Source organism: Dipodomys ordii, unplaced genomic scaffold (genome assembly GCF_000151885.1).
Source record: "Dipodomys ordii isolate 6190 unplaced genomic scaffold, Dord_2.0 Scaffold122, whole genome shotgun sequence".
In the NCBI taxonomy this organism is placed as follows: domain Eukaryota; kingdom Metazoa; phylum Chordata; class Mammalia; order Rodentia; family Heteromyidae; genus Dipodomys; species Dipodomys ordii.
Window position 1 is genome coordinate 6171927 of NW_012267338.1, and position 27548 is coordinate 6199474.

At 38.1% G+C, this 27548-nt stretch overlaps 1 protein-coding gene across 5 annotated transcripts in view; it reads left to right on the forward strand.

Moving 5' to 3' along the window:
• Pdlim5 (PDZ and LIM domain 5) overlaps positions 1-27548 on the forward strand; it is a 158642-nt gene that overhangs the window by 492 nt on the left and 130602 nt on the right. For all 5 annotated transcript variants that reach the window (XM_013029775.1, XM_013029776.1, XM_013029778.1 and 2 more), the window contains exon 2: positions 3448-3585. In XM_013029775.1, the coding sequence (XP_012885229.1) occupies positions 3490-3585 (96 nt within the window). In that variant the 5' untranslated portion in view covers positions 3448-3489. The remainder of the gene's footprint in view (positions 1-3447; positions 3586-27548) is intronic.

The window sequence follows — 27548 nt, forward strand, 5'->3', positions numbered from 1 at the left end:
GGGTGCCGAGGGGGCGGGGGGGGCCCTTCTCGTCCCCTCCGGTCCCCACCCGACCCCACCGGCTCCCGCGATCCCGGGCACCCGCCGGGAAGGGCGCGCGATCGCGTGCGTTGGTTGTGTTTGCTTCCCGGCTACCGAGAAGCGTTTATGACCCCCCCACCTCCCGCCCTCCCCAGATCCTAGCAATTGTGCAACCTGTGTGAAGCAAACTCCCCCCGCGTGCACAAGAAGTAAAGCTTAAACCACAACCACCACCACCACCCACCCACCCAACCCCGAGCCCCACTACACCTCGCTCCGGCACGGACACCACCTTGATTGCTGCTTGGGGCTTTTGTCAGACTGGGGAGTTGGGGAGTGGGGTTGTGGGTGGGGGGAGGAAGGGCGGCTGGGCAGGGCCGGAGTAACTGGGCTAGACAATCGGTGTGGTTGTGCCGGGCAGGGCAGGTCTAGGGTGTGTGATCACCAGATCCGATCCCCAAGTCCGCCTTCCTGACCGGAGGACGCCTGAACCCGCCTGCCACGGAAACAGCCGGCTCCCACAGCCTTATTTGGCCAACAAGTGCTAGGCGTGAACCTCAGCTGGGAAACTGGCTCTTCAGCTGCCTTCATCCTGGGCTGTGGCTGTAGTTCCTCAGCTCCACCCCAGTTACATCTCTAAGGGGGAAAGAGAGAATCTCAAGAAGCCCCCTCTCCCCCTCTTTTTTTTTGGGGGGGGGAAAGGATGGCTTAATCTGGGACTTGAACTCAGGGCTTGGGCTCTGTCCCTGAGCTCTTTTGCTTAATTCTAGCCAGCACTGTACCTCTTGAACCTCAGCCTTCAGGTACCTCCCTTTTTTAAAAATGTCATTTCCCCTCCTCCACTTCCATTTCAATGAAGCTGATGCACAAGTGTGGGAAAAATAACCAAGCTCCCCTCTCCAGCCGGATGAGACCAAAGCAGTTATTTATAAGACTTTCCGAAAAGAAAATCCAGTCCTATACAGAAATTCCAACATCTACATATTTGAGAACAGAATAAGCTGCGATTTCCTGCCCGCTTGGTATTTTAGGAAGGCACTAATGCCCAGATGGAGGAGACCTGCAAAAGGCCAATAATAATATTGCCATTGCTTTGGGATCAGAATATTTTAAGACAAATGAATTCCAAGGGAAGCCAGCAGAATAGAAAATAAATGACCTGTTTGGTTGTGTGGATGAGGCTCTGTCTCTCTCCCCCCCCCCCCCCCAGTATTAGGAATTTTAGTGACAAATGGAGATGTTAGAGACTATCTGTAAAGAGAGTTGCATATACATAGGTGGATACATACATGAAATGCATTTCCTTGTAGGAAGGTTGGGACCAAAGGGAGCTAGCTGAGTTAGTACTTTTTATTTTTTATTTTTGGTTGGTTGTGGGGCCTGATCTCTGGGCCTGGGCGCTGTCCCTCAGCTCGTCAGCTCAAGGCAAGTGCTCTACCACCTGAGCCACAGCAGTACTTTCCAATTAGTACTTTTATTGTGGGGTGCAGTTGTAAAATGTAGCTTCTTAGTAACCACTCACTGTTTGTCTTGTCCTGTAACAATTTTACTTCTGGCCTGTTCTTTGGGTCTTTTTCTAGTGGTCTGTGTCCAGTAATGTGTTACTGCCTAGTAATTAAGTGTTCTTCCATATCTTTGGGAAAGATGATTACTTTTCTGGATAGATGCAGCTCACATTATCCCTGAATTAATTTTCTCTAAGGAATAGTCTTAAAGTCGTGCCTCATTTTTCTCTTTTGAGAGGCAATGTTTAAGGCTGTCCACAGGCTCAGCTACCTACATCTGCTGGCATTAATTTGGTATACTGGGACAGAAAGTTTGAATGTGTTAAAAAATGCAAAAAATACAGCTCATATGAGGTGGTAATTTGGTTTAATAGTTTACATTTTCTAAGGAAGTGTGTCTTAGCAGCTTTGCTTTTCAAATTGACTTTTAAAAATTATAAAATTATGCTTCTTTATAATAAAGGAGAAAAAAACCCCACCTTTTTCCTCTTCTGTTTTCCATAAAGAAGAAACTATTAGGCTTCTCAGTATTTGGAAAAAGAAGTTTTTTTTTTTCTTCCAATGTCTTTTGCCACTATAACAACGAATGAAAAATTCCAAATTAAGCTTTGTTTTTCTTTTAAAAATTATTTAACAGTACTACCATATAGTTATTGTGCACACACAGCCAAGCAGGAGGAAGAAAGCCACGCTGCACACTGCTTTGGAAGCTGCCATTCAATTTCATGAATTAAGGCTAACCTTGTACTTTTGCCATTTTTAGGCATCACTTCCTTATCTCCCTGTAAATGTCGATTACTCAATCCTGTGCTTGGTGATTTGTATCTACAAAACAAAACAAAAAAGCCAATTATGACTAAAATGCACCTGTTCTAAAGTATTGCCTATCTTTACTTGTCTGAAGAGAAAAGTAAATATTCCTTTATGTGTGGAAAATACCATACGTCTGTCTATATGAGAAAATATATAGGGTTTATAATTGGCAAGAACAACCAGGTGTACTAAAAGACAACATGGCTGTGAGTCTGCTGAATTTCAGTCCCTTTCATATATTAGAATAACCTAGAATTTCAGTAAATGGAATTGAAGTACTCCTGCCAACAGCAGGGGAAAAAATACATGAGGTTAAGGAAAAGGGAAAATCGTTTTGAATTACAGCTGGAATGAAATCTTGATCTGGGGTGGGGGGGGGTGTCTTTCAGTGGTAGAGTACTTGCCTGGAATGCAAAAGACCCTAGATTTGATCTCCAGTAAAGTGTGAATTAAATTAAAACTTATATGAAAAAAGCCACAAAATTGTATTGTAGCAAGTTGTAAAACTTGTCAGGTATCTAGAAATAAATTGTGATGTGGAACTTTTAGACTACAGAAATGGGCATGAATGTAAAAATTAGCTTATATATTCTAGTACTAGGTTTTGAACTAAGAGCTTCCTGCTCGCTAGGTAGGTGCTCTGCTACTGAACTACACCTTCAGCCATTTTTTTTACCTTGGTTATTTGAGATAGGGCCTTGATTCCGGTCAGGGTGTTTGCATAGACCTCCATCCTCCTGATTTTTGCTTCATGCTGTAGTTGGTTGGGATGATAGTCATGTGCTACCACTCCCAACTTCTTTTTGCTTAGATGGAATTTTGTTTGACTTTTGTGTTCAGGTTTGCCACCTGTTGAGAAGGAATCTTATGAACTTCAGTCTTCTTATTTTCAGTTTACCAAGTAGGTGGGATTACAGAACTGAATCACTCAGCACCCAGGTTCCTTAGGGTGAAATCAGTGAAGAATTTAGTAGACTTATCTCTTACTTCTCTTGATCCCATCACTGAATTCTGAACATAATTTTGTTGACTTAATATTAACTACATTTAGGTGTTTAATAGTGTTTAAAATAAACATTTTTGTTAACCATCTAATTTTCTTTCCCAGTTTGTTTGATCTTCTGTCGTTGGACTTGGATCCATTGGAACCATGAGCAACTACAGCGTGTCCTTGGTTGGCCCAGCTCCGTGGGGCTTCCGGCTTCAAGGTGGCAAAGATTTCAACATGCCTCTGACAATCTCTAGTGTAAGGCAACCTTCCAGTTTTTATTGCAGATGTTCATACGATACTTGGTTCCAGAAAATTCAGGGCTGAATCCCTGAATTCTCTATTGACCTGTACTATGCTTGCTACAATTGTGGGGTTTGTTCAAAGCAAATTTAGTTATCCAATAAAGAATGGGGGGGGTGGGAAACATAGCCAGGATAATTGGTTTCACTCCTGTTTATTTTCATCCCTTCCCATATTAGCAAAAATTAAACAGAAAAGCAGTTAACTGGGAAGCTGACTCTAAATTTGAACTGCCTCTAACTTGGGTGTTTTCCCTTGGCCTAACTTCTTTCATATATATTCTATTGCATTATGGCATTTGAACGGTGCTTTTCAGCTCCCAAAGCTATCTTATTAAGATTGTTTCTCAAAATTGAATAAAAATACTATTTTTGGTATTATTTTCTCAGTTCACTATTCAGTAGAGGTTGGTTGTCAATAGTAAAATGGCCAAAAGCTATTTACTTTTGAAAAGAAAACGAAGGGCTTAGATTTCAACATTACCTATAATAATTAGATTTGGCTGTTTACTTCATTATTAATTTAGGTAAATGTATTCTGTGTATGAATATTTATTCATAGTAGCGCTCATACTGATGTGAATGATGATAGCTTCCATTTGTTTGGGCTTGACGACATATCAGGCACTCTCTCATTTATTACCATAGGGTAATTGTTACTTCTCATTAATTGCTAGCTTTCTACAGTAGCTTTTTCTTCATGTCAGGCAAAGGTGAATTTCTTGTATTAAAATTTCTGAACTATATATAGTAATGGTTATCATGTAATATTTTGATATATGTATACCATGTATAATGCTTAAATCAGGTTAAACATACCATTTCTCTGTGTGTGTGTGTGTGTGTGTGTGCGCATGTGCGTGTGTGTGTATGTTTATGTATGCACAAGTGCAAGCCAGTACTGGGGCTTGTACTAGGGGCCTCAGGCTCTCATTTGGCTTTTTTGGCCAAGGCTGGTGCTTTACCACTTGAACCACTTCCAGCTTTTTGCTACTTAATGAGAAAAGAGTCTCATGGAATTTTTTGCCTGGACTGGCTTCAAACTCGATACTCAGGTGTTAGACTTCAGCATAGCTAGGATTACAGGTGTGAGCCATTGGTGCCTGGCTAAACAGTTACTATTTCTTAGTGGTAAATTTCATTGGTGAATTTAATGGTAAAATTTAAAGTCCCTCTCATAGATATGTATTTATACCCTTTTTCTCAATAGTAGCTTATTGTATACAATTTCATACTTTCTTTTTTCTCAACAATTTACCATGGAGAACTTTTTCTAGTAGGATATAAGGAGGCTCTTGTTTTGGAAGTAAAGTTTATTTAACCAGTCTCCCACTGGAGGGCATTTGTTTTTGTTTCCTATATCACTAGTGTAGGCAGTGCTATAATAAATACTATGTTAATACGAGTTCACATATATTTATGAATATATAGGTCATTTTGATAACTTGTCAACTTACACTTTTGTCAAAAGTGCATGAAAATACCAACTTCACGTTCTTTCCACTTCAGTCCCTGCTTTACCAAGAAACCTGGATTTTTGCCAAGTGATGTAAATGTTTCTTAATTCGCATGTCAATCTGTGAAATAGTGGTATTCACATTGTACATCATGTGTACAACAGCAGGCCTGGTGTGGAAGAACTGGATTTTACCAGTTACACGGTGCTGACCCCCTAGTGATCCACATTGACTTAAGTGTAGTTAGGCTGTTCATCTATATACCTGCTAGTTTAGCTGGGCCTGTAGCTCACATTCTGTAATCCTAGTGACTCAGGAGGTGGAGATCTGGATTTCACTTCAAAATCAGCCTGGGCAGGAAAGTCCCTAAAACTCTTATCTCCAATTAGCTTATCACCAAAAAGCTGGAAGTGGAGCTCAAGTAGTAGATCATTAGCCTTGAGTGAAAAAACTAAGGACAGCATCCAAGTCCTGAGTTCAAGCCCCAGGACCAGCACCAAAAAGAAAAAAAAAAAAAAGCTCCTTTGTTTAGTTAAACATACATGAATAAACATACACACATATTATGCATTTTATGGTATATATAAAAATATATATCTTGATTTTGAAAAATTAAAGATGTTTTTAACTTATCTTTATATCTGTATATCCCTGTTAAATCTCCATTTACTAATACAGTTTCCATTGTTTTTGCCAATGGATTTGCAAAATAGTTACTTTTAATTTCTCACCAATTTCTACCTTGGTTCCGGTTAATCAGATAAGGAAATGTAAATAATCCAGCCTGCTAGTTTTAAGACCTTTTAGTGCTTGCGTGAAATTTTGAATGTACAGTGTCTATATGAAATGTATGCTACGATTTAGTCCTGTTTGAGTGAGGCAGTGTTTTTCTATGGGAAGTCTGTTACGAGGTCAGAATACTGTTTGTTTTGTTCACATTTTATATTGTTAGTTTTCTACATTAATTGGCTAAGGAAAGTTGTTGCTTAATTTAAAATACTTCAATTTTTGCTGAGAAAAAAAGAGAACAGATCAACCCTAAATGAAAGAAACTTTGTCATTACTTTGTGGTTCAGTAATGGAGATGTAACTGGTGTGTATGTAAATTGCATGGCACCATTCCTTTAAAGTTTTATGTGCTTCAGTTTCCTGGCAGACAATTTGAGGTGCAAGCTCCATGTTGTGATGCAGATACAAGGGAACACTGTGTACATACATCTGTGCCTTCCCCTGGCACCCAGAAATGCTTTCCTTGTGTAGACAGAGCGCTAATTAAAGGGTTTTGAACACACTGATTAAAAGAGACTACGGTAACAAGCTGCTGAGTTATTTCTGTTCTCTTACAAAAGTCTCTGCCATCCACTGTGACCTTTTTGGGCCTTGTGCAGTAGAGCATGCAATTCACTCTGGGCCAGAGAGGATGGGCAGGGGAGGGGGAGGAGTGGAGGGAATGTTGGCTCAACTGGATTGCTAGCTCTTGCCCTTTCATTATAGTTATTTTTAACCCCTTGTGTGGTTCAGTTTAAACATGCCTAGTCACATTGCCTCATGAAAAGTTGTACCTAATCACTAATTTATATTGTGGTAAGATTATTAATGTTATAAATGTTTAACTCACTCTCATTTTAATTAGTTCTTTGGTTGTACTTATTCTGTTTTAGTAATGTAAAATTACTGCGATATTTTTTTCAGTGGTCATCAGATTTTTTTTAATTAATAGTATTAAGAAGCAATTAAAACCTGAAAGCATGCCTTAAAACAGGTAATTTAATAATTCTCTTTAATGATGCATGTGAAATTGTCAGCAAGGCATGGCACATGTCATCTCCCAATTTTTACCTTTAGAGTAATATAAAATAAAAAGGAAAATTATCTGGAGACTTACAGCATTAAGTCTCTTATAGTTGTAGTGGATAACGCAGGTGGACTTGTTTTTACTTATAATTAAAATTGAGAAAGAAAAATAAACAGAAGCTTATGCTTAGCTAGGAATCTGCATCTTTATTTTTAGAGTTCAAAAGTATCCCCCCCCCCCCCATCTATGTCAGATACTGCTTTGTTGAGCTGCAAAGGGCCATTTGTTATTCCTTTATAATTTTGGAAGTCTGGCATATCAAGTTGTATTTGAGATAAATAAGCCACTTGAACATGCAGTTTTCTTGAGATTTTGTTGTGCTGGCATATAAGCTGCTGACTATGACTTGTTTCTTCAATAATCCAAAGTATAAAACTTTAACATTTCATTCACATTTGTTTATCATTTGTATTGTATGAAATTTATATTACACTTTTGCCTCTGGATTTCTGAGACAGCATTGATAATTCCTGCTGTTCTTATAAAAGGTCTTTAGAGTGCTAAAACTGCTTGATCACATGTCATTGTCTTCCGTTTCTAGCCTTAAAAAGGAGTGCTGGTTACAGGGGTTTGCAGGCCCCTGTTATGACCCTGTGTTTATGGGAATTGCCCTGGAGCCCTGGAATGTGGGGATGGCTTTCATTGTAGCAGTGTGGGTTCCTTGGTCTTCGCCAGTATATTTTACAAGAGGAAATAGGAGACTTGTTGCACAATTCAAGGCCATATTTTGGCAAGTTGATGTTCCTCATGATGGAATTACAAGAAGGATTATATAGTTGTGAGTAACATCTTGAAAATTCAACACCCTCAAGTTGTAATTCTCTTGGCTGTGTGTTAGTTTCTGATCTATAATGTTAGCTTTATTTTTTTACTGTCAGTATTTGTATTTCTTGAAAATGATCTCCAAGTTCTTTGTAAACACATTTTAGTTTTTTAAAGCAGGTAAGAATGAGATGAGGTTTTTAAAATATTCATATAATGACTTTGAGTCTCAGAAGAGGATAGATTATTAACAAGTTCAGACAAAATTTTACTTGGATTTGAAAAGAAGTAGAAATTTATTTACCTTTTCTTGTGGAATCTTGTTTGGAAGTATAAGAGAATGACAGAATTGTAAAACACTTGGCTGTGAATTCATTTATTCAGTGGTTATAGGAATACTTCCTAGAAGTCACTGAAGAAGATATAAAATACTGAGGAATACAAAGGTTGGGTAGTAAAGAAATGATCATAATATCATAGTACAGATTGTGTTGTAAGACCTGCCACATGGCAGCATTTGATGAAATGACAAACACACAAATAATGTTTCTCAGATTTAGTGGGCATAAATCTTTTTTATTTATTGGAATTTGTTTCCTTCAGAAGAAATTTGATGAAATTGAATGATGGAATTGACCACCTCCAAAACACCTTTTCTCACTGCTAGCTTTTGGTACAGGCTGAATGAAGGTAAAGACTTTTCTTACCTTCAGAAGAGTTTTCTCTCATGCTTGAGTCCTAGAGTAGCTGTGAATATAGCTGAATGATTATCCAGACATGGCAGCTGAAGGACAGACAGAAAGACGGTTCTGTGAAGCTGTAATGGGAGAACTGTCCTACCTTGAATAAATGGGCCCATTGTTGGTTTTGAACTGTTGAGTATTTTCTTTTACTTTTCCTCCCCAGCTTTCTCTGTCAGTATGCCAAGTTAGAAAGTTAATTTAGTTTATGCAACCACATAATGTATATTTCACCTGTGTCTTCACTCTGCCTTTAAAACAGCAATTCCTTTTTTTGTGGGGCTCTGAGGCTTGCTTTTTCCTCATGTGGTCATTTTCTGCCTTTGTGATCATAAGGATAAAGAATCTCAAAAACATTCTAATGGTATTTTTCTTGCCTGATATTTGTAAAGAAACAAAGGTAGTCAGTAGTATTAGGAGAAAAGCTATACTTGTTTTTAATAAATTCCTTTTTTTTTTTTTTTTTTGGTATCAGTTATGAGGCTTGAACTCTGAGCCTGGGCCCTGTCTCTGAGCTCTTCAGCTCAAAGGGTAGTGCTATATCACTTAAGCCACAGTACCACTTCAGATTTTCTGGTGGTAAATTGGAGATAAGAGTCTCACAAAGGGCTGGGAAGGTGGCTCCGTGGTAGAGTGCTTACCTTGCATGCATGAGGCCCTGGGTTCGATTCCTCAACACCACATAAGCAGAAAAAGCCGGAAGTGGCTCTGTGGCTCTAGATAGAGCGCTAGCCTTGAGCTGGAGAGCTCAGAGACAGCACCCAGGCTCAGAGTTCAAGCCCCATGACCAACAAAAAGAAAAAAAAAAGAGTCCCACAGATTTTCCTGCCTGGGCTGGCTTTGAACCACGATTCTGAGATCTAGGATCTGAGAGCTAGGATTATAGGCGTGAGCCACTGGCGCCTGACTAAATTCCTGTTTTTAAAAGAGGAATTTTTACTGGTAGACAAGACTTTTGTATCTGATCAAGGAACAGTACTATAGGGTTTGGGTAAATTAAGAATAACATGGTAGACCTAAGTAAAGAAGATATTCATGTAACTACTCACCTGCTTGTGAGTTCAGTATGGTTGCACCTATATAGTCTAGGACTGTTTTCTCTTGTCCCCTATTTCCCTCCCCCCCAAAAAAAGAAGAAAAGACTTTGATTTTATTTTGTGATTCCTGTCAAAGTTGCCTCATTGTTAATGAAGATGACCTTTCTGTAGACTGGGACTATTGATAGATTTATTTTTGGTGCTTTGGAGAACTTAAGGAAAGAAAGCTTGCTTTTATGATGGTTCTCAGTCAGAGTACATGTGAATACACATGGGTTGTCATTTTCCATGACATTTTACATCTTGTTCACCCACAGTCCCATAGCCTCAGGACCAGTCACATCCTTTTCCCCAATTATAACTGCATGGAGGAAAAAGCTAATATGATTTCACCAATCTAGAAGCAGACATCTAGACAGAAAAGGGTTTGTTCCTTGGGTGTCTTAAAAGTGATTATTATGTTTCAGCTTTGGCAGGTGAGACTTTAAGTCTGTATTTCAGTTTCTGAGAGGCAAAAATACTGAGTATGTACTATGAACTTGATAAAATAAAACTTGACAGTAGCATGTGAAATATTACCGTCTGCCTTCCTTTGTAATTAAATGACATAACGGGAATTAAGGTACTGAAGAGCAGTGTGGGTGATACCCGCTCAGTCTTAGGCATTGCCAGGCATAGTCACCGCATAGCCCTGTTGAGAAGGTAGGTTTGGGTTTGAACGTGACAGTGAAAATCAGAAAAGGTCAGTCAATCCTGAACGAGTATTTGAGGTTAGGTTTGGAATTTTTTTTTTTGTCATATTACTTAAACTGAATTTCTTACACCTTGTCTTTTTTCATTTTCTCATTGAAGAAATATTTGCATAACTATTCAGGTTTCTTTTCTAGCTGATGCTTTGTCACTAGCATTATGTAACAAAGCTCATCAACTTTATTGGCATTTTGCACCCTGATCAGCCCAAATGGAGGAGTGTGTTATGAACTAGGGAAGGTAACAAGAGAAAATGGAAAATAAAAAGTTGGATATAAGGAGAATAATAAGGTATTAAAAAATAAAATGTATAAGCTGGGTGCTGGTGGCTCACACCTGAAATCCTAGCTACTCAGGAGACCGAGATCTGAGGATGACGGTTCAAAGCCAGTCTGGGCAGGAAAATCTGGGAGACTCTTATCTCCAATTAATCACCAGAAAAACAAAGTGATGCTACAGCTCAAAGTGGTAGAGCACGAGCCTTGAGCAAAAAAAGCTCAGGGACAGTGCCTAGCCCTTGAGTTCAAGCCCGATGACTGACTTAAAAAAAAAAAAAAAGTGTGTGCCTTATCTTTTTCTCAGCACAAATACTATTATTCTTAGCAAAAAATTTTTTTCTTTTTAACAGTAAATTTAGTGACATTGAAGTTTTTAGTGACATTGAAGTGTCATCTTTGTATGCATGTGCACATGCACATACATATACACGTAAATTCACATCAGCATAATGTATTGCTGAGTCCAGGGGTTGTCCACATATGTAATTGTGATCGTCATTGCCAGATTTCTCTAGAGATTCTGTTGCGTACGGTGAAAGTGCCTGTTTTCTCACACCTGTGCTAGTAGGAGTTTGAACAGACTTTGTTCTTTCCCAATCAGATGGGCCTATTTCCACCTAACTCCCCATTACAGGGTTTAATTACAAGTACTCTACTAAGGATTCTCTAAGTTTTGAAAGTGTTCCATTGTTTATTTTACAAGGAAGCAAATGAAGTAAAAGTGTACTTCTCTTCTTGAGATGATACAATTTCTGAAGGATGCTATTGTTTTGGCCTCTATCTAGAGCTTTTTTGTTAATACACATTTATATCCTATTTCTAAATGGAATTTTTCTATGCTAACATAATTTTCTCAGTTACATAGAAAATTTTTTCAGTAGAAATTATATATATTTAATATACATATTAATATATAATATAATATATAATATGTAAAACAATATATATATTAAGTATATATATAAATATATATATTTAATTTGTGATGCTGGGGATCAAACGCAGGGCCTTTTGCATGCTAGAGAAGTACTCTGCCACTCAACTATACTTTCGGCCCTTGTTATTTTTTTATTTTTTATTGTTGTTGGTCATGGGGCTTGAACTCTGGGCCTGGGTGCTGTCCCTGAGTTCTTCATCTCAAGGCTAGAGCTTTACCACTTGAGCACAGTACCACTTCTGGTTTTCTGATGGTTCATTGGAGATAAGAGTCTCACGGACTTTCCTGCCCGGGTTGGCCTTGAACCTTGATTCTCAGATCTCAGCCTTCTGAGTAGCTAGGATTATAGGCATGAGCCACAGGCACCCACTGGCTCTTGGTTTTTGAGATTTGTACTGATCTTGATCTTGCTATTCTCCTACTTCAGACACTCCAGTGCTGGGATTACAAAAATACATTACCATGCATAGCTTTGATGGAAACATTTTTGAAATGGTGGTGTTGTAGACTGTTAGAAAATTTAAGCAAATCACACTTAATAAATTCAAGGTTGTTACCTTTGGAGTTTCTCCAGTAGCCTCATATTGTATGGTCTTGAATCCCACTCTTCCCTTGATCTTTATATGATATGACTAGCAGCTGACTGTTCTGCAGTGTTCAGTCTGGTTGTGGGGCACAGTAAATTCTCTTTTATGAAACTTACTGTGTTTTTATTGTCTACATTTATTAGCAAGAGGAACTTAAGTGAAGTTGAATATGTTTATAGAGTGCCGTACAACTTAGTAAGCCAGGCAGTGTCAAGGCCTGCCAGTGTGTGCCACAATATATTTCTCCATTTTAGTTGGATGTGCAGAGTGAAATATATGTGTTGATAAACAAGGTGACAGAAAAGAGGAACGATGCCAGGGATACTTGTATTTTGTGTGGTAAAGAGGAAGACAACTTGTTAAATATGATGAGGAGTTTTGTACTAGGTTAGAAGCCACCATTTCTGTGAATTATTAACATTTGAAGTGTTTAACATCGTTAAACATTTTCTGCCCTTAAATCGACTGAGTATTAGCCACCGTTTGTATTTAGAATGGTCTTAGGTTGAATTATTTCAATGATGTTAGCAGTTGAATGCCATTTACCATTGCTTCTGCCCAGGGATTTAAGGTTGTGATTGAGTGTCGTTGGGGAACTTTCTGTTACTGTAACAAACAGCTGAAATAATCAGCTTCTAGAGAAAAAGTTTATTTTAGCTCACAGTTTTCCAAATTTCAGTCCATGATTTTGTGGACTGGTTTGCTTTTTGGCTTCTGGTTGGAGACCACCAGCAGCACATGGCAAGAACACATGAAATAGCAAAAACTTTTTCTCATGGATGACCTGGACACAAAAGAGAGAGAGCTAGGAAGGCTGGGGTCCCCTAATCTCCTTCAAGGACATAGCCACAGTGATGAGCTACCATCTAGTAGACTCTGTTTCCAAAGATTACCATCCTCCAGAAGTGTCAAGCTGGGGACTAAGCTTTTACACATAGGCCTTTATAGGAGGGGAAGGGGGCTGGGAGGAAAGGGGGTGGGGACATAACAAATTCAAACTTGCAGGATTTGATTAAAAGCTTTTCAAATGGTTTCACCGATGTTAATTTATAGAGGTGATACAATTGATAGATTGAGCTAAAGGAGATTTTGGATGTATTCTGAGAAAGTTTTTTTTCTTTTTTTGAGAAAAGTTATGAAGGCAAAATATTCTTTGGATAACAAGTGTTTTTAGAGATGTTCTGGGGAAAGAAATCTATATTTAGATACAGTGTTACATATGTGATTTCCATGATTTTGACCATTCTCTTGAAGTCTCTCTATGCCTCTAACTTTCAGATATCCCACACTAAAAAAGTCTTTTTGTCTTAGGCATTTCTGTTGTATTTATTTGTAGCTCTATTCATTTTAGAACATTCTAGTTATTTGGTATTCAGTTTTCAGAATGATGCTTTAATATTTCAACAGAAAGAGCATTTCCAAAATTCATGAAAGGCTTTCCTTTTCTCTTTCATTTCCTCTTAGATTGATTCCTTATCATCAGGCTGGCACTTTGCCCAGGCAAGAATTTTAGAATCCTCCATTTAGTACACTGCTGTTTTATTTAATAACTACATGAGTTTTGGTCATCTGCTTAGCTACTCTGCTTGGCATCTAGGTTGTATATAAATGGATCTTAATGATACAGTGGAGTTTATAATCCAAAATGGCAATTTTGATGACCAAAGTTCTTATCTCTAGTCTTTTTGCATATGCCTTTTGTTCTTACCATCTCCAAAATCCTTCTTATGCCAGGTGCTCTTCACAATGTTTGATTCTTCTAACTCACAGGGGTCTCCTTTATTTAAGTAATTATGATGAAAATATGCTAGAATTTATTGAGACTTTGTCATTGTCTATGTTCTGTTCTAGATGCTTTATACATGTTTGATTATCTAATCCTTATAACATCCCCTTTGGGAAATTTCTTGACTTTGAATCTCCAACTTATAATTTAAAAAAAAACCCTGAGAGCAGAAAAGTAACATACACTAAATAACACAGGTAGTAATTGGTTAGGCTCATGATTTGAAACTAATTGAAGTGAGTAGTACTAATGCTTTTAGCCTTTCTACTCTGTTTTCTAGGAATATATGGTAGCCTTCACTAAGAGTGATGGCTAAGTTTGTGCATGTTTTGTGTGTGTGTTAGAGTGTAGTGGCTGTAGAGTCAAAGACTTGTCAATGTGGAATAACTGAGATTAGTAAAACAAAATTAGGACTGGTTTCCAGATGAATTAATCAAATCACAGATTTGAAAGTATTCTGCTATTTTTTCCCTTGAGTTTGAGTTTCAGATGTTTAGGGATTGAGTATTTATATTTTTAATAAATATTCTAGGTATTTCTGCTATATCATTGGCATTCAAATTTTTATACTACTATTTGAAAACCATATGTAGGTTTTGAGTTTTTTTTAAGTTCTTTTAAAGGTTTTTTTTATGATAGAGTTGATGGCACTTAGATCATTTCAGCAAGAAGGTTAAGGCTAAGTTGCTTGGACTCTGAACTGCCATCCACTAGGTAATGTGACAGTCGTCTTTTATCCAAAATGCAGTCTCTTCTTAGTTTCTCAGAGTTGAGTTGACATGGCCATGTATTGTTTTTTGGAAATAAATGGCAGTTTTAATAATACCAGGCTTAAGTTATGATGCTATAAACACCTTTGTCATGAATAAAAGATTTGGAGAACTCTCTAGTTGCATGTTACTTGCTATGTTTTAATACTTCAAAGTATAATGCTGAATATGAAATTTACCAGAGTTATGATGGAATACTGTTTATATAGGACTTGGTTATATACCTCAAGCTAAAGCCAAAGTGGGCACATTAAATTTAAAAAGACTAGTTCTTTTAAGGAAGTTGACCAGAGAGATTAGTTCAATTTTTTGTTCATATTAGATTTTATAGTAGTAGAGTTTAGGTATATATATCATATACTTAATATATATGTCATATATATATATATATGTGTGTTTGTGTATGTATGTATGTATATATATATATATATATATATATATATATATATATATATACTACCTAGTTAAATCATGAGCCTCTCTCCTCAACTAGAAAACCTACATTGTAACATATTTTTCTGGATTACTTTTTTTTTTTTGGTCAGTTGTGGGGCTTGAACTCTGGGCCTGGGCACTGTCCCTCAGTTCTGCTCAAGGCTAGTGCTCTGCCACTTGAACCACAGCACCAGTTCCATTTTTTTGGTAGTTAATTGGAGATAAGAGTCTCACAGACTTTCCTGCCTGGGCTGGCTTTGAACCTTTTTCTCAGATCTCAGCCTCCAGAGTAGGTAGGATTACAGGTGTGAGCCACCTGTGCCCGGCTTCTCTGGATTACTTTACATGAGAATTGTCAGTGTCATCAGTGACTATTGACTAATGATCCCAATGATAGCAGAGGACAAAGTACAATTGAGATTCTTCTAGATCTGTTAAGTGTGATTGATAGAATTAACTGGGAAAACATTTTGGGTTTCCTTTTCTTTTTTTAAAAATCTTAATCAAGGTTTCAATTTCTAGGAAATGTCCCAGGATAAGCTAATGTTAAAGGTCTCTGCCCTTAGGGTGTAGCAGAATTTGTTTTCTGCGCACATGACCAGCATTTCCATGCTTTCCTGCTGTGCACAGCACATGCATGTATGTTAGATTGCTGCTTGCACATTGCCCTTTACACAGCAGTGTGAGTTCTATTTCCCCAGAGCCCTGTGGTTATTCCCTAAGAAGCCATTGCTTCACATAGTGTGCTGACATTGTTTCTACATCCTCATACCCTGAAGCACTTGCCTGGCTTTGAAGTAGTTCAGTTTTTAAATGTCTCTTTATGTGAAATCCCAAAACTGAACCTCCCATCTAGTTGTGTTAGAACCAATGCAGAAATGTAGTTATTAAGTAAAGAAATAGATTTTTGTGTGATTGTTTAATGAGAAGTTTAAAGGCTGCTCTGAACAGTGACCTTGGTAGAACTTTCACTGGACTGTTGGTTTACTGTTGGTTATATGTGGGGGAGGGGGCGGGGAGGAAGTACCAGAATTGAAGTCAGTCTCTTGTTAGGTGGACACTCTACCAGGTGAGCAGTGCCTCTAGCCTCTTTGCATGCTGGTTATTTCTGAGGTTGGGTCTTGTTTTGATCAGTGAAGGGCCTGACTGTGATCTTCCTACTTAGTCATTGTGCTTCCTTGTAGCTGGACTAACCGGCACTGGCTAACTTTACCCAGTCATTGGTTGAGATGGAGTCTTGAAAAGTTTTTGCCCTGGCTGGCTTCCAGCTGCCATGTCCCCTTCTCCACCTCTCACCTCCCATTAATTAAGATTACAAGCTTGACCCACCATGCTAGGCTTTTTGTTGTTGTTGTTGTTAAGAAGAAGGAAACATGATTTAGCCTGTCCAGCCTGTCCTTTGTATGTGCAAAAACTCAGGCTTGTCTGGACATATGTGCAGGCTAGGAGAGCCTAAAAGGGGCAGGTGTTTGCATGTGCTATTTGCATGAAAGATTAAGATCTTGATGTACATGTGAGAAGAAATTAGAGAAAGAGGTATTTGAGGTTCATTGAAACTTTATCCATTGATATGATTATTATATTTTAAGGATGAGTGTGAAAAATAGGTATGCCAAGAATTTCTCCCTCTTTCTTAAATGGAGCTACCTTCTCTGAGCTAGCTCATATCACAGCCTGAAGAGGAGAAGATGCTAGACAGCAACACATCATGCTTAGTGATTTTTTTTGAACTTTATTTTTTTATTGTGAGAATACCGTACAGAGGAGTTACAATTACATGGGCAAGATAACGAGAACATTTCTTATTAAGCATTGTTGCCTCCTCTTTGTTTCCCCTTCCCATCCTCCCCCCACTTCCCTTCACTCGATCCTCCTCCCCCCCCACCCCCCACCAAGGTTGTAAAGTTCGGTTTTCGACATAACGACTTGTACATCTCATTGTTGCAATGGGTCCACCTGTATGCCTAGTTAAACAATTTGTTTTTGCCCTTCCCCTCCACAAATTATACCAACATCAAATACAGTGAAAGCAGGGGTTATACCGTGAGGGAGGGACATACAAAGCAACATAAAAATCATCTTTGATTTTTTTATTATGCATTAGTTTTTAGGTGTAGAGGGTCACCCTTTTTTCCTCGCTTCCTTCTTCTCTCTGTTGCCAGGTTCTCTACCACTGAGGACTGTTCCCAGTTGAGGGTGGATTTTGAATTTCTTATTAAGGACACGTGTAACTTGATATGGAATAGAGGAAGAAACTTGCAAGTAGGAGAGGACATACCATTGGTCTTCTGCATCTGAGACTTTTGGATTTGTGAATGGGATCTATCAGAAAAACAATTGCATCTGCACTGAACATATATTTATTTCTTTAAACAACATATGGAAATAGCTATTCATACAGCATTTACATTGTATTTATTCCAAGTAATCTAGAGATGACTTACAGTGTTAGGGATGATATAGGTGGGTTATATGTAAGAACTATGCCTTTTTTTTTTTTTTTTTTGTCAGTTATGGAGCCTGAACTCTGGGCCTGAGTACTGTCCCTGAGAGTTCTTCAGCTCAAGGCTAGCACTCTACCACTTGAGCCACAGCACCACTTCTGGTTTTCTTGTGATTTATTGGAAATAATAGTCTCACAGACTTTCCTGCCTGGGCTGGCTTTGAACTGCAATCCTCAGTTCTCAGTCTCTTGAGTAGCTAGGATTGTAGGTGTGAGCTACTGGTGCCCAGCTTTGATTTTTTTTTTTTTTAATAAGCGACTTGAGTGTTTGATGATTTTGGTATCCATAATGGGTCTTAGAACTACTCTCCCCTGGCTATTAAGTGAGCTCTGCATCATGTAATTAGATTGAGAAGAAGACATGTTTGTCTTATGCCAAGGTAGCTGGGAACTTCTAGTCTAGGAGTTAAAGAATGCACAGAGACACAGAAATAACTGCAGCATACAGAATCATCTAGCAAGCAATGGCAGGCAGTTCACAAGTAAATAAATAAATGGGCAATGTAATCAAGAAGGTAACTCTAGAGAGAAATTGCGGGAAGGAGATGGGATTGGAGGGTATGAGTCCACACAAGCCCTTTTGACTGAGGAGGCAACATGGACTACAGAATAAGAAGAGTGATGGGAAGAATCAGAAGATGTTGCAGACACCCAGAACAGCCAATTTAATAGACTTGCTTGATATGTTCTCCAAGGAGATTGGAGACCAGTGTGGTGGGAGTGGAGTCGGGAGGTGGAATTATGAGAGAGGTGTGAGGCCTGGCTGTTTGTCAGGACAAGAGACAAAGAAATTCATGGTTGCAATGAGGATAATGAGGAGTAAGAGAAGGGAAATCTCTGGACGTTTGAAATGGATTCTGGTTCTCTGGATTAGAGCTGAACTAGTATGAGTAGATTGCTTTTATTGTGATCATGCTTGTCTACTGCTGATATAAATTGCTTTTGAGAGAAATTCCAGAAGAAGAATATAGTTTTCTCAGGCGACTATTTGGAAGTAAAACACTCATTTTAATATACTTGTTCTGAAGAGCATTAATTGTTATACCCATTTAATTGTTATTTGTACACCTATTACATTTTCTATTTTGTGTTTTAAAATTTTTATTGTTAGAAGCAGCTTATCTCCCAGATGTCTTCTGTTTTCCTTTGCTTGTGATGTTATGACCTTTTCTATTTCATTAAAGAAATGTTGCATACACATTCAGGGGTTGTTTACAAATTATACTGGTAGCACATTTGTCAGTCTTCCTCAAAGACAAAGTGAGTGTTAGGATGTTTATCCTAGGTTAGATCTGTTGAGCTGGAGACGGTTTGAAAATATGCCTGTGTTTGAAAAGAATGCTATACTCCATTGGTTGGTTAAGGCACCCAATATCAAGAGTTAGATTTTTAAACAAATATTTCTAGTGAATAATGATATAAGATATACTAGTTTTAATTTCTGGATTTTTACAGAGGTCATATGGTTAAAGTTAACATCTACCAGAAAAGGTCTGGTTAGGACGTCAGAAAGTCAGCACAGCGAACAAAAGAGCCACTGATATCACAGAGCTGTAGGTGCGTAGTGGCAGGTCATACTGCCCACCTCACAGAATAGTAAAGGATCTAACTTCCTGCTTTATTCATAAAATTAGGTTTTTATATATTCAGGGAATGAATACGTTTATCTGTTAGCTTTGGAGTATACTTGTAAAGTAATGGTTTAAAAACCTATTTATGAATTGTATCGCATCAAATACTGTAAAATAACATAACATAATCCAGGTGCTGGTGGCTCATGCCTTTAGCCCTAGCTACTCAGGAGACTGAGATCTGAGAATTGTGGGTCAAAGCCAACTCTGGGCAGGAAAGTCTGTGAGATTTTTTTTTTTTTGGGTCTGGTCGTGGGGCCTGAACTCTGAGCCTGGGTGCTGACCCTCAGCTCTTCAGCTCAAGGCTAGTGCTCTACCACTTGAGCCACAGCATCACTTCCGTTTTTTTTTCATTTTGTTTATGTGGTGCTGAGGAATCGAACCCAGGGCCTCAGGCATGCAAGGCAAGCGCTCTACCACTGAGCCACCTTCCCAGCCCAGTCTGTGAGATTCTTATGTCTGGAAGTTCATTGGTGACTCAAGTGGTAGAGTTACAGCCTTAAGCAAAAAAAACTCAGGGATAGAGTCTTGGCCCTGACTTCAGACCCCAGAATCAACATACACACACACACACACACACACACACACACACACACACACACACACACACACACACACACACACACACACACACACACACACACACACACACACACACGACCCCAGAATCAACACACACACACACACACACACACACACACACCCTTGTTAAAGCACCATTTTTGTTATAATTTTCTTAATAACTTTAAAGCAATTTAATAGGATTGATGATTTCCAGTCCTAAAAAACAACTTGAGATGACTGGGATTATGTAATAACAAATGACCAAACATCTGTGAATATTTTGTTTTCAAAGCTAATTGTATTGTTTTTTTTTTTTAAAGAAGAATAGAGTCCATAGAATATATGTGTATATAATTCTGAAAAGTGACTTATTAGAGTGACTTACACTGTAGGATTATGGGTAGTCCAGCAATAGCTCTTGGCAGGCAGGCGAGTAAGATTCTGGCAGATCCTGGGACTGAGACACAGAAAGTCCCAGAACACAGATGCAATGACAGTTGGAGGCTGAAGGCCTAGACACATTCTGGAGAGGCTCAGCTGTGAGTCCAAATTGATGTTTGAAGAAGCTGAAGCCTGAGGTTCACAGGCCGTGAGAGCAGCAATAGACACAGTTGTTCAGGAAGGGTGGAGTTTGCAGTCTGCTGGCTGGCTTCCTCTTTCTTCCTTGTTTTGTTCCATTCAGGCCCTTTCAGAAGCTATGTATGCAGTAGGTTCCTGGAAATGCCTTCACAGACACATCTAGAAATGAGCTTTACTAATTTTGTACTTGTCTCAGTCCAATCAAGTTGATAGTCAAGATTAGCCATTTAATGTTATTATGCCTTCATTGATTATTTTTACAGTGGTTGTATTTTCTCCCAGCATTCTACTTCGGATTATTTTTTTCTTGGGCTGCATTCTATATGCTTTGAGTATAGTTATTACAAGTGCCAGCTTTGAACGGATGCATGTGTGTGAAGCCTGACCCCATTATTAATTGTATATATTTGGGCAGATACAAACTAATTATGTTCCAGGCTTTTGCCTGTTAAATATAGAAAAAATAGTTTTACATCATCAGAGTTTTGAGAGAATTAAGTAAATTTTTTTTATTATCTTTAAGTAGTTGTACAAAGAAGTTCCCATTCTACAAAACAGTATATCTGACAACAGTGTCACCCATCTCTCCTAACCCCTCCCTTCTCTCACTTTTTTTCTTTAATTGAGATTAGGTGATTACATAAATTTCACATATTTCACAGTACTGTGGAATAGTGATACTTAGTTAGAGTCACAAACACATTTTAATTTTCACAAGGCAAATTGTCATTATCATGGTCTAGACAGTTTGTGAATTCTATGACCTTTGACAATACAAGTCATTTTTTCCACATCAGGTGATGTTTGCATTTCTTTCCTTTTGCTTATTGTAGGCTGTTCCCATGTATTCTGTCCCTCCTCCTGGCTTCCCTCTGTTGTGTGCATATATCTACCATATCTCTCCATATATCTCCAGAACATGGAGTCATTTAGCAATGGTATGACAAAATGCGTGGCTGTCCTTGGTTTCTTGAGTCCTGTTACTTTGCCATATCTTCTTGTGTTTTGGCTTTAGCATCCACATATCAGGGAGACGATGTGCCGTTTGTCTTCTTGTTCTTGGCTTACTTCGCTCAAAATAGTCTGCTCTAGTTCCATCCATTTCCCTGCAAATGCCATTGTTTTGTCCTTTCTAATGGCTGCATAACATTCCATTGTATATAGGTACAACAATTTTTGGATCCACTCATTAGTAGTGGGGCATCTGGGTTGTTTCCAAATCTTGGCTATTGTGAACAGTGTTGCAATAAACATGGAGGTGCACGTGTCCTTGTATCCTGATTCCTGTTGTTCAGGGTAGATGCCTATGAGTGGTATGGCTGGGTCGCAGGGAGGTCTATATTTAGCTTTCTCAGGTACCTGCAGACTGCTTTCCAAAGTGCTTGTATTAGTATACATTCCCACCAGCAGTGTAATAGGCTTCCTCTTTCTCCACATCTCCTCCAGCATTTGTTGTTGGCTGACTTTAGGATGTGGGCCATTCTGACTGGGGTAAGGTGGTATCTCAGTGTTGTTTTTATTTGCATTTCCTTTATAGCCAGGGATAACGAACATTTCCTCATGTGTTTCTTTGTCATTTTTACCTCTTCTTCTGAGAAGTCTCTCTTTAGTTCCCTTGCCCATTTTCATGATTGGTTTGTTAGATTTGTGAGGGGTTCCCTCACAAAATTATATACAGGAGTTCCTTGTATATAATGGATATTAGACCCTTGTCTGATATTTTGCTGGTAAATCTTTTTTCCCAGTTAGTTGGCTTTCTTTCTAGTTTGGTTGCTATTTCTTTGTTTGTGCAGAAACTTTTTTTTTTTTTAAGGTAGTCCCATTTGTCGAGTCTCCAATTTGTTGTGACCCTGAGACTCTGTTCAGGAAGTTCCTGCCTGTGCCTATAAGCTCAAGTGTCTCTCCTACTCTGTCCTGCAGTAGTTTCAGAGCATCAGGTTTGATGTTAAGGTCTTTAATCCATTTTGAGTTGATGTTTAGTGCATGGTGACAGGCTAGGGTCCACTTTCAGTTTTCTGCATGTGGCCACCCAGTTTTCCCAGCACCAATAGTTGAAGAGATTATGATTCTTCCACTGTACGTCTTTAGCTCCTTTGTCAAATATCCACTGACTGTACATATGTGGCTTTATTTCTGGGTCCTCTAGTCTGTTCCATTGGTCTTCGGGTTTCTTTTTGTGCCAGTACCAAGCTGTCTTTGTTATTATGGCTATATAGTAGAGCTTGATATCTGGTATCATGATCCCTCCTGTGTTGTTTCTTTTGCCTATAATTGCTTTGGCTATTGTAGGTCTTTGGTTGTTCCATATGAACTTTTAGACTGTTTTCTCTATTTCAGTAAAGTACATCATTGGGATTTTAATGGGAATTGCATTGAATGTGTCTATCAATTTTGGCAGTAAAGCCATTTTCAAATGTATTAATTCTGCCTATGCAGGAAAACATGGGAGATCTTTCCATTTCCTGGTATCCTCTGTGATTCCTTTTTTTAGGCTTTTTATAGTGAATTAAGTAAATTAACACATTTAAAGTCCTTAGGAAAATGCTTCACACATGGTAAGCAGTCACTAAAAGTTATCTTCATTGCAACAATGTTATTAGTGCTATTATACATCAAATATTTACTAGTAGTATGTAGTTAAGCAAATTTGAATTAAGTTTCATATTCTTTTTTGTTTGTTTGTTTGTTTTTTGTTTATCAGTTGTGGGGCTTGAACTCAGGGCTTGGGCACTGTCCCTGAGCCTTCTTGTGCTCAAGGCTAGTGCTCTACCAGTTGAGCCACTACTCTACTTCTGGTTTTTTGAGTGGTTAATTGGAGATAAGAGTCTCATAGCCTTGCCTAGGCTGGTTCTGGCTGTGATCCTCAGGTCCTAGCCTCCTGAGTAGATCGGATTAGAGATGTTAGCCCTGCTAAACATTAGTCTTTTTTTGTCATTTTGGGAGCTTGAACTCAGGGTCTGGGTGCTGTCCCTGAACCTTTTTGTGTTCAAGGCTAACACTCTACCACTTGAGCCAGAACACCATTTTCTGGCTTTGTTTGTTGAAGGATATCAGAATCATCATTTTTAACACACGTGCACACACATGTATGTGCATACACATGTGCTCACATGTGTATAAATGTACCCATGAATTACTTCATGAAATACCTTTTTGTAGTATTTGCATAATAAGTGTTGCAGGAGTGGTCTACTTCCTTCTTCCATCTATCATGGTCTGGTACCAACTCTTTTCAAAGAGATTTAAAATGAGGGTTGGCACCAGAAGTGCCTCTAAATTTGCCATTCTTTCCCCAGTGATTACCATTCATTATAGTTTTGTTTTCTTAGAAAGTCTTTGGAAGTGACATGATATACTATATTTCAAGTGAGAGGCAGTTGTTCTAGGGAATAATTTTCTTCTCTGGTGAAGGATAAATTTGATTAAAAGAGAAACAAGATCAGTGAAGTGCAGACTAAACAGCTAAGTCACTTTTCTGCTTTTGGTAGTGTTGAATTCTAAGAGTATTTGCCTGTGAGTGTAGGTCTCCATACCCCTTAACTGCTCTCCCAGCCATAGTCAACTGAATGTGGTATGGGTACTTGATGCAAATATAGTCATTTATAGACAAAGGAGATTTGTATATGACCACACTGGTAAACTGAATATTACGAAGTATAAATTTCACAAGTCTGAGCATTAGCCATGGAAAAAGTGTGAATCACTGTTGCTCACTCATTGTTTTGTTTGCTCATTATACAAATGTCAATTCAAAATTGGTAATATGCTTTATATTGTTCTAGGATCTGGAGTTACAACATGAATGAAACAGTCTGAACCCTTTCAGAGCTGTATTTAGGGATCTGAAGAGACAAGCAAAGATAGCTGGTGAATATGATAAGAGGCAAAATAAGAGTATAGGGGAATAGTCATTGATGGGTATTACTAATTTGTTGGAAATAAATGAGGCCCAACAGATAAAATGATGTTTAAACAGAGACATGAAGTCAGAGGAGAAGATTCCGTGCCCAGCATGGTACACAGTCAATATTTTCTTTCAAATCTGAAATGTTGTAAATTACAGTGGAACTTTGTTACTTACTGATAGCATTTTAGGGTGAGCTAAATACTGGTATCTGCATTATATCTGTTATTTACACAGAGAAAGTAAATGAAAAATGGGTCAGATTAAATAAGTATTCTAGTGATGAGGACTTATATGGAGTAGTGACCCTCATTTATTTTCATTGGCTAGTGTCCTAACACTAATGCTTACTTAAAAATTAAGGCAAGATAAAATTGTTTTTCTTTTTAACGGTAAGCTTTTGTCTTAGTCTATGGCTTAGGTTGAGAAATTTTAGCATCGAATGGATACTCTTCAAAGTGGCATGCATATCATTAGCGATACATTAGTATAGGTAATGTTTTTTCAGATTGTTTAGAGATTTGCTAAATAGCACATGAAATTGCTTTATAAGTGTTAGTTTAAGGAATGTTTCCTAGTAAACTTTGGCATCATTTGTTTCTGGCTGGCATTCTGACCTTATGAAGATAATTTATCTGGTGGACTGGTGATGGTAGTTCAGTTGTCTTGGCTTCTATTACAGATGGTGGTTAAATTTTGTTTATTTTTGTTATCCTTAAGTAGTTGTACAAAGAAGTTGCTATCCAACAAAGCAGTTTATGAATACAGTGCGTCATGATCAAGATCACCTCTTTCAACAGGGTCACCACCACCTTTCCCAACCCACCCCTTCCGTCACTTGAAATTTTAAATGGAAAAAACCTTGTGAGACATTTTCTTCAGGATGGCAGTATTTTCATCATTACACATTCATTCCTTTTAGACTTACGTTTTATTACGGTTAGATAATTATCTAAGTTATGCCAATTAAAAGTTTCATAATTGGATTTGTTTTTGCGTCAGTGAACTCCTCCCCCTCCTTTTTGTTTTCTTTTTTTGGACTAGAGGAGGTGCAGAGGCAAGAAGACATGTTAGGAATTTCCTCATCAAAAAAGACTGCTGTGTAAAGGAGGGAGGAGCTTATTCTAATAGAGAGCTACTTTCTAAATTCACTTTAATGGAATGCTCCAAACTAGAGGATATGTATGGTTCTCTAGTTTTGGTAACAATTGAAATATTTACAGTGATTTTTGCAAATCAGGTTATTTTCTTCCCAAATTTAGAAGTTGTGTTTTATTTGGGCTTTTTCAAATATAAAGGACTCTCAACTTACATGGTCACATTTGATTTTCTCCAGAATGAAGATTACTATTTCCATTAGGATTAATGTAGTGCTCCTTGGAAGGAAAATAAAAATAAAAGTAGAAAAGAAGTAGAAGTAGAATGGTGTTTACCAGGGGTAGGAGTCAAGAATGTTGTATAATGGGCATAGCTTCACGTTTGTAAGATGGAAAGCTCCTGGATTTGTGATACAGTAGTGTGAATATATCCATCACCACTAACTATGCATTTAATGGCTAAGATGGTTTAGCAAAGAGAAAAAATAGCAGCATATTGAACTCCACACTTAAAAAAATTACCTTATACCTAAAGCACTACTTAGATTGGTGTGACTCTTTTATTTGAGCCCATGAATTTCTTTTTAACAAGTTTCTAAGAACACATTTTAAAAGGTTTTTTTTTTTCTTTTTGTCAGTTGTAGGGCCTGAACTCTGGGCCTGGGCGCTGTCCTTCAGTTCTTCAGCTCAAGGCTAGTGCTCTACCATTTGAGCCACAGCGGCACTTCTAGCTTTTTCTGCTTATGTGGTGCTGAGGAATAGAACCCAGGGCCTCAGGCATGCAAGGCAAGCACTCTACCACTGAGCCACCTTCCCAGCCCTGATTATAAAGGTTTTTTTTTCTTAACGTTTCCAAGGAAATTTTAATATTAAGCTAGGAATTGTTAGGTAGGCAATGTTTGCTGTTGTTTACTTGAAGTTGTAGGAACTAAAATTTAACCTTAGGCATTGATGTAGTTATAGTAGTGTGATTTCTTGCCTAAATTGAACAAACTACATAGCCTCTGTATTTAAAGTCAGTGTGTCTGTCAGAATTCACGAGTCATCTTCCAATTCAGTAGTTCTTAAGACAGTTCATTTCAGTTGTTTTAAAACACACATTACCATAAATATGTATGTGTATGTTGCCTTCAGGTCATCTGAACTATCTAGTAACCCTTGAAGTTGTTTCGTGTCTAAACTAAAGATAACACATATCATAAGTATAATATATTCTGAATTTGGATAAAGTACTCAGATTATTGAGTATGGATGTATTTGACACTCTAGTTAGTGTTAATTGTTTACGCTGAACCTGATTCTTCTCATATTGGATGGTAGGTATCCGCATACACACATACATGGGAATCTAGTATTGTTATTTTCTTCCACCAAGGTAAAATCATTTTCCTTTTTAAAAATTGCTTTGCTCTATATTATGGCTTGATATGATTATCCAGTAATTTCTAGAATTCATAGAAATATGGCATGAAGACTTGTTTAATATTTTCGTTCAAGTTTGTGGTCTGTATCTCTTTTTATTTGTAAAATTTCTTTAGGTCTGAATTTCCTTGTCAAAAAATGGAGTTATTAATAGTATATTTGTTAGATTCTCTGTTGAGGATTAATTTATAATTTCTTAATGCTTGCCTCATTACATGGCAGAGTGTACGTGGTATAAATACATATTACTGTAGCTGTCATGGATGGTGTGGCTGCTAATATTTTAAGATAGAAAAGTACTTCAAATGATTTTAGGCATTCAGCCCAAACATCTGCACGGTCCTCCATCTCTTCAAAAGCTTGAGTGTTACATTGTTTTAAGTCTGCTGGATAGAGATGGAGCGGGAGGATGATGGTAGAAAGCAGGTTTTGGATTTCAGAGACTTGGGTAGAGTTACCATTGGCAATCATCCAGGCTTTTCTGGCCATATTGCCTTTGGCATATCTTGGGTGGCCTTTGACTATAGCTGCTTTAAGTGGAGCCAACCCTGTTCTACCCTGGAATCTAGGGAATAGTTTTAAAGGTTTTCAACACTGGGCCAGTAAAAGGCAATCTAAGCTCAATGTAAGTTAGTGAATTTTGGCATGAGGTCCAGTCTGAAGATGTATGTACTCTCTCACTTTTTTCAACAGTGTTGATTAGCATGCTGAAGTGTTCTTGAGCTATTAAAAGTGGATTGGGTTCTGAGAAAACCTTTTTATATTTGGCCTTATTTTGTGTACCTGGCCCTGAGGCTTGAACCCAGGGCTTGGGCACAGTCTTTG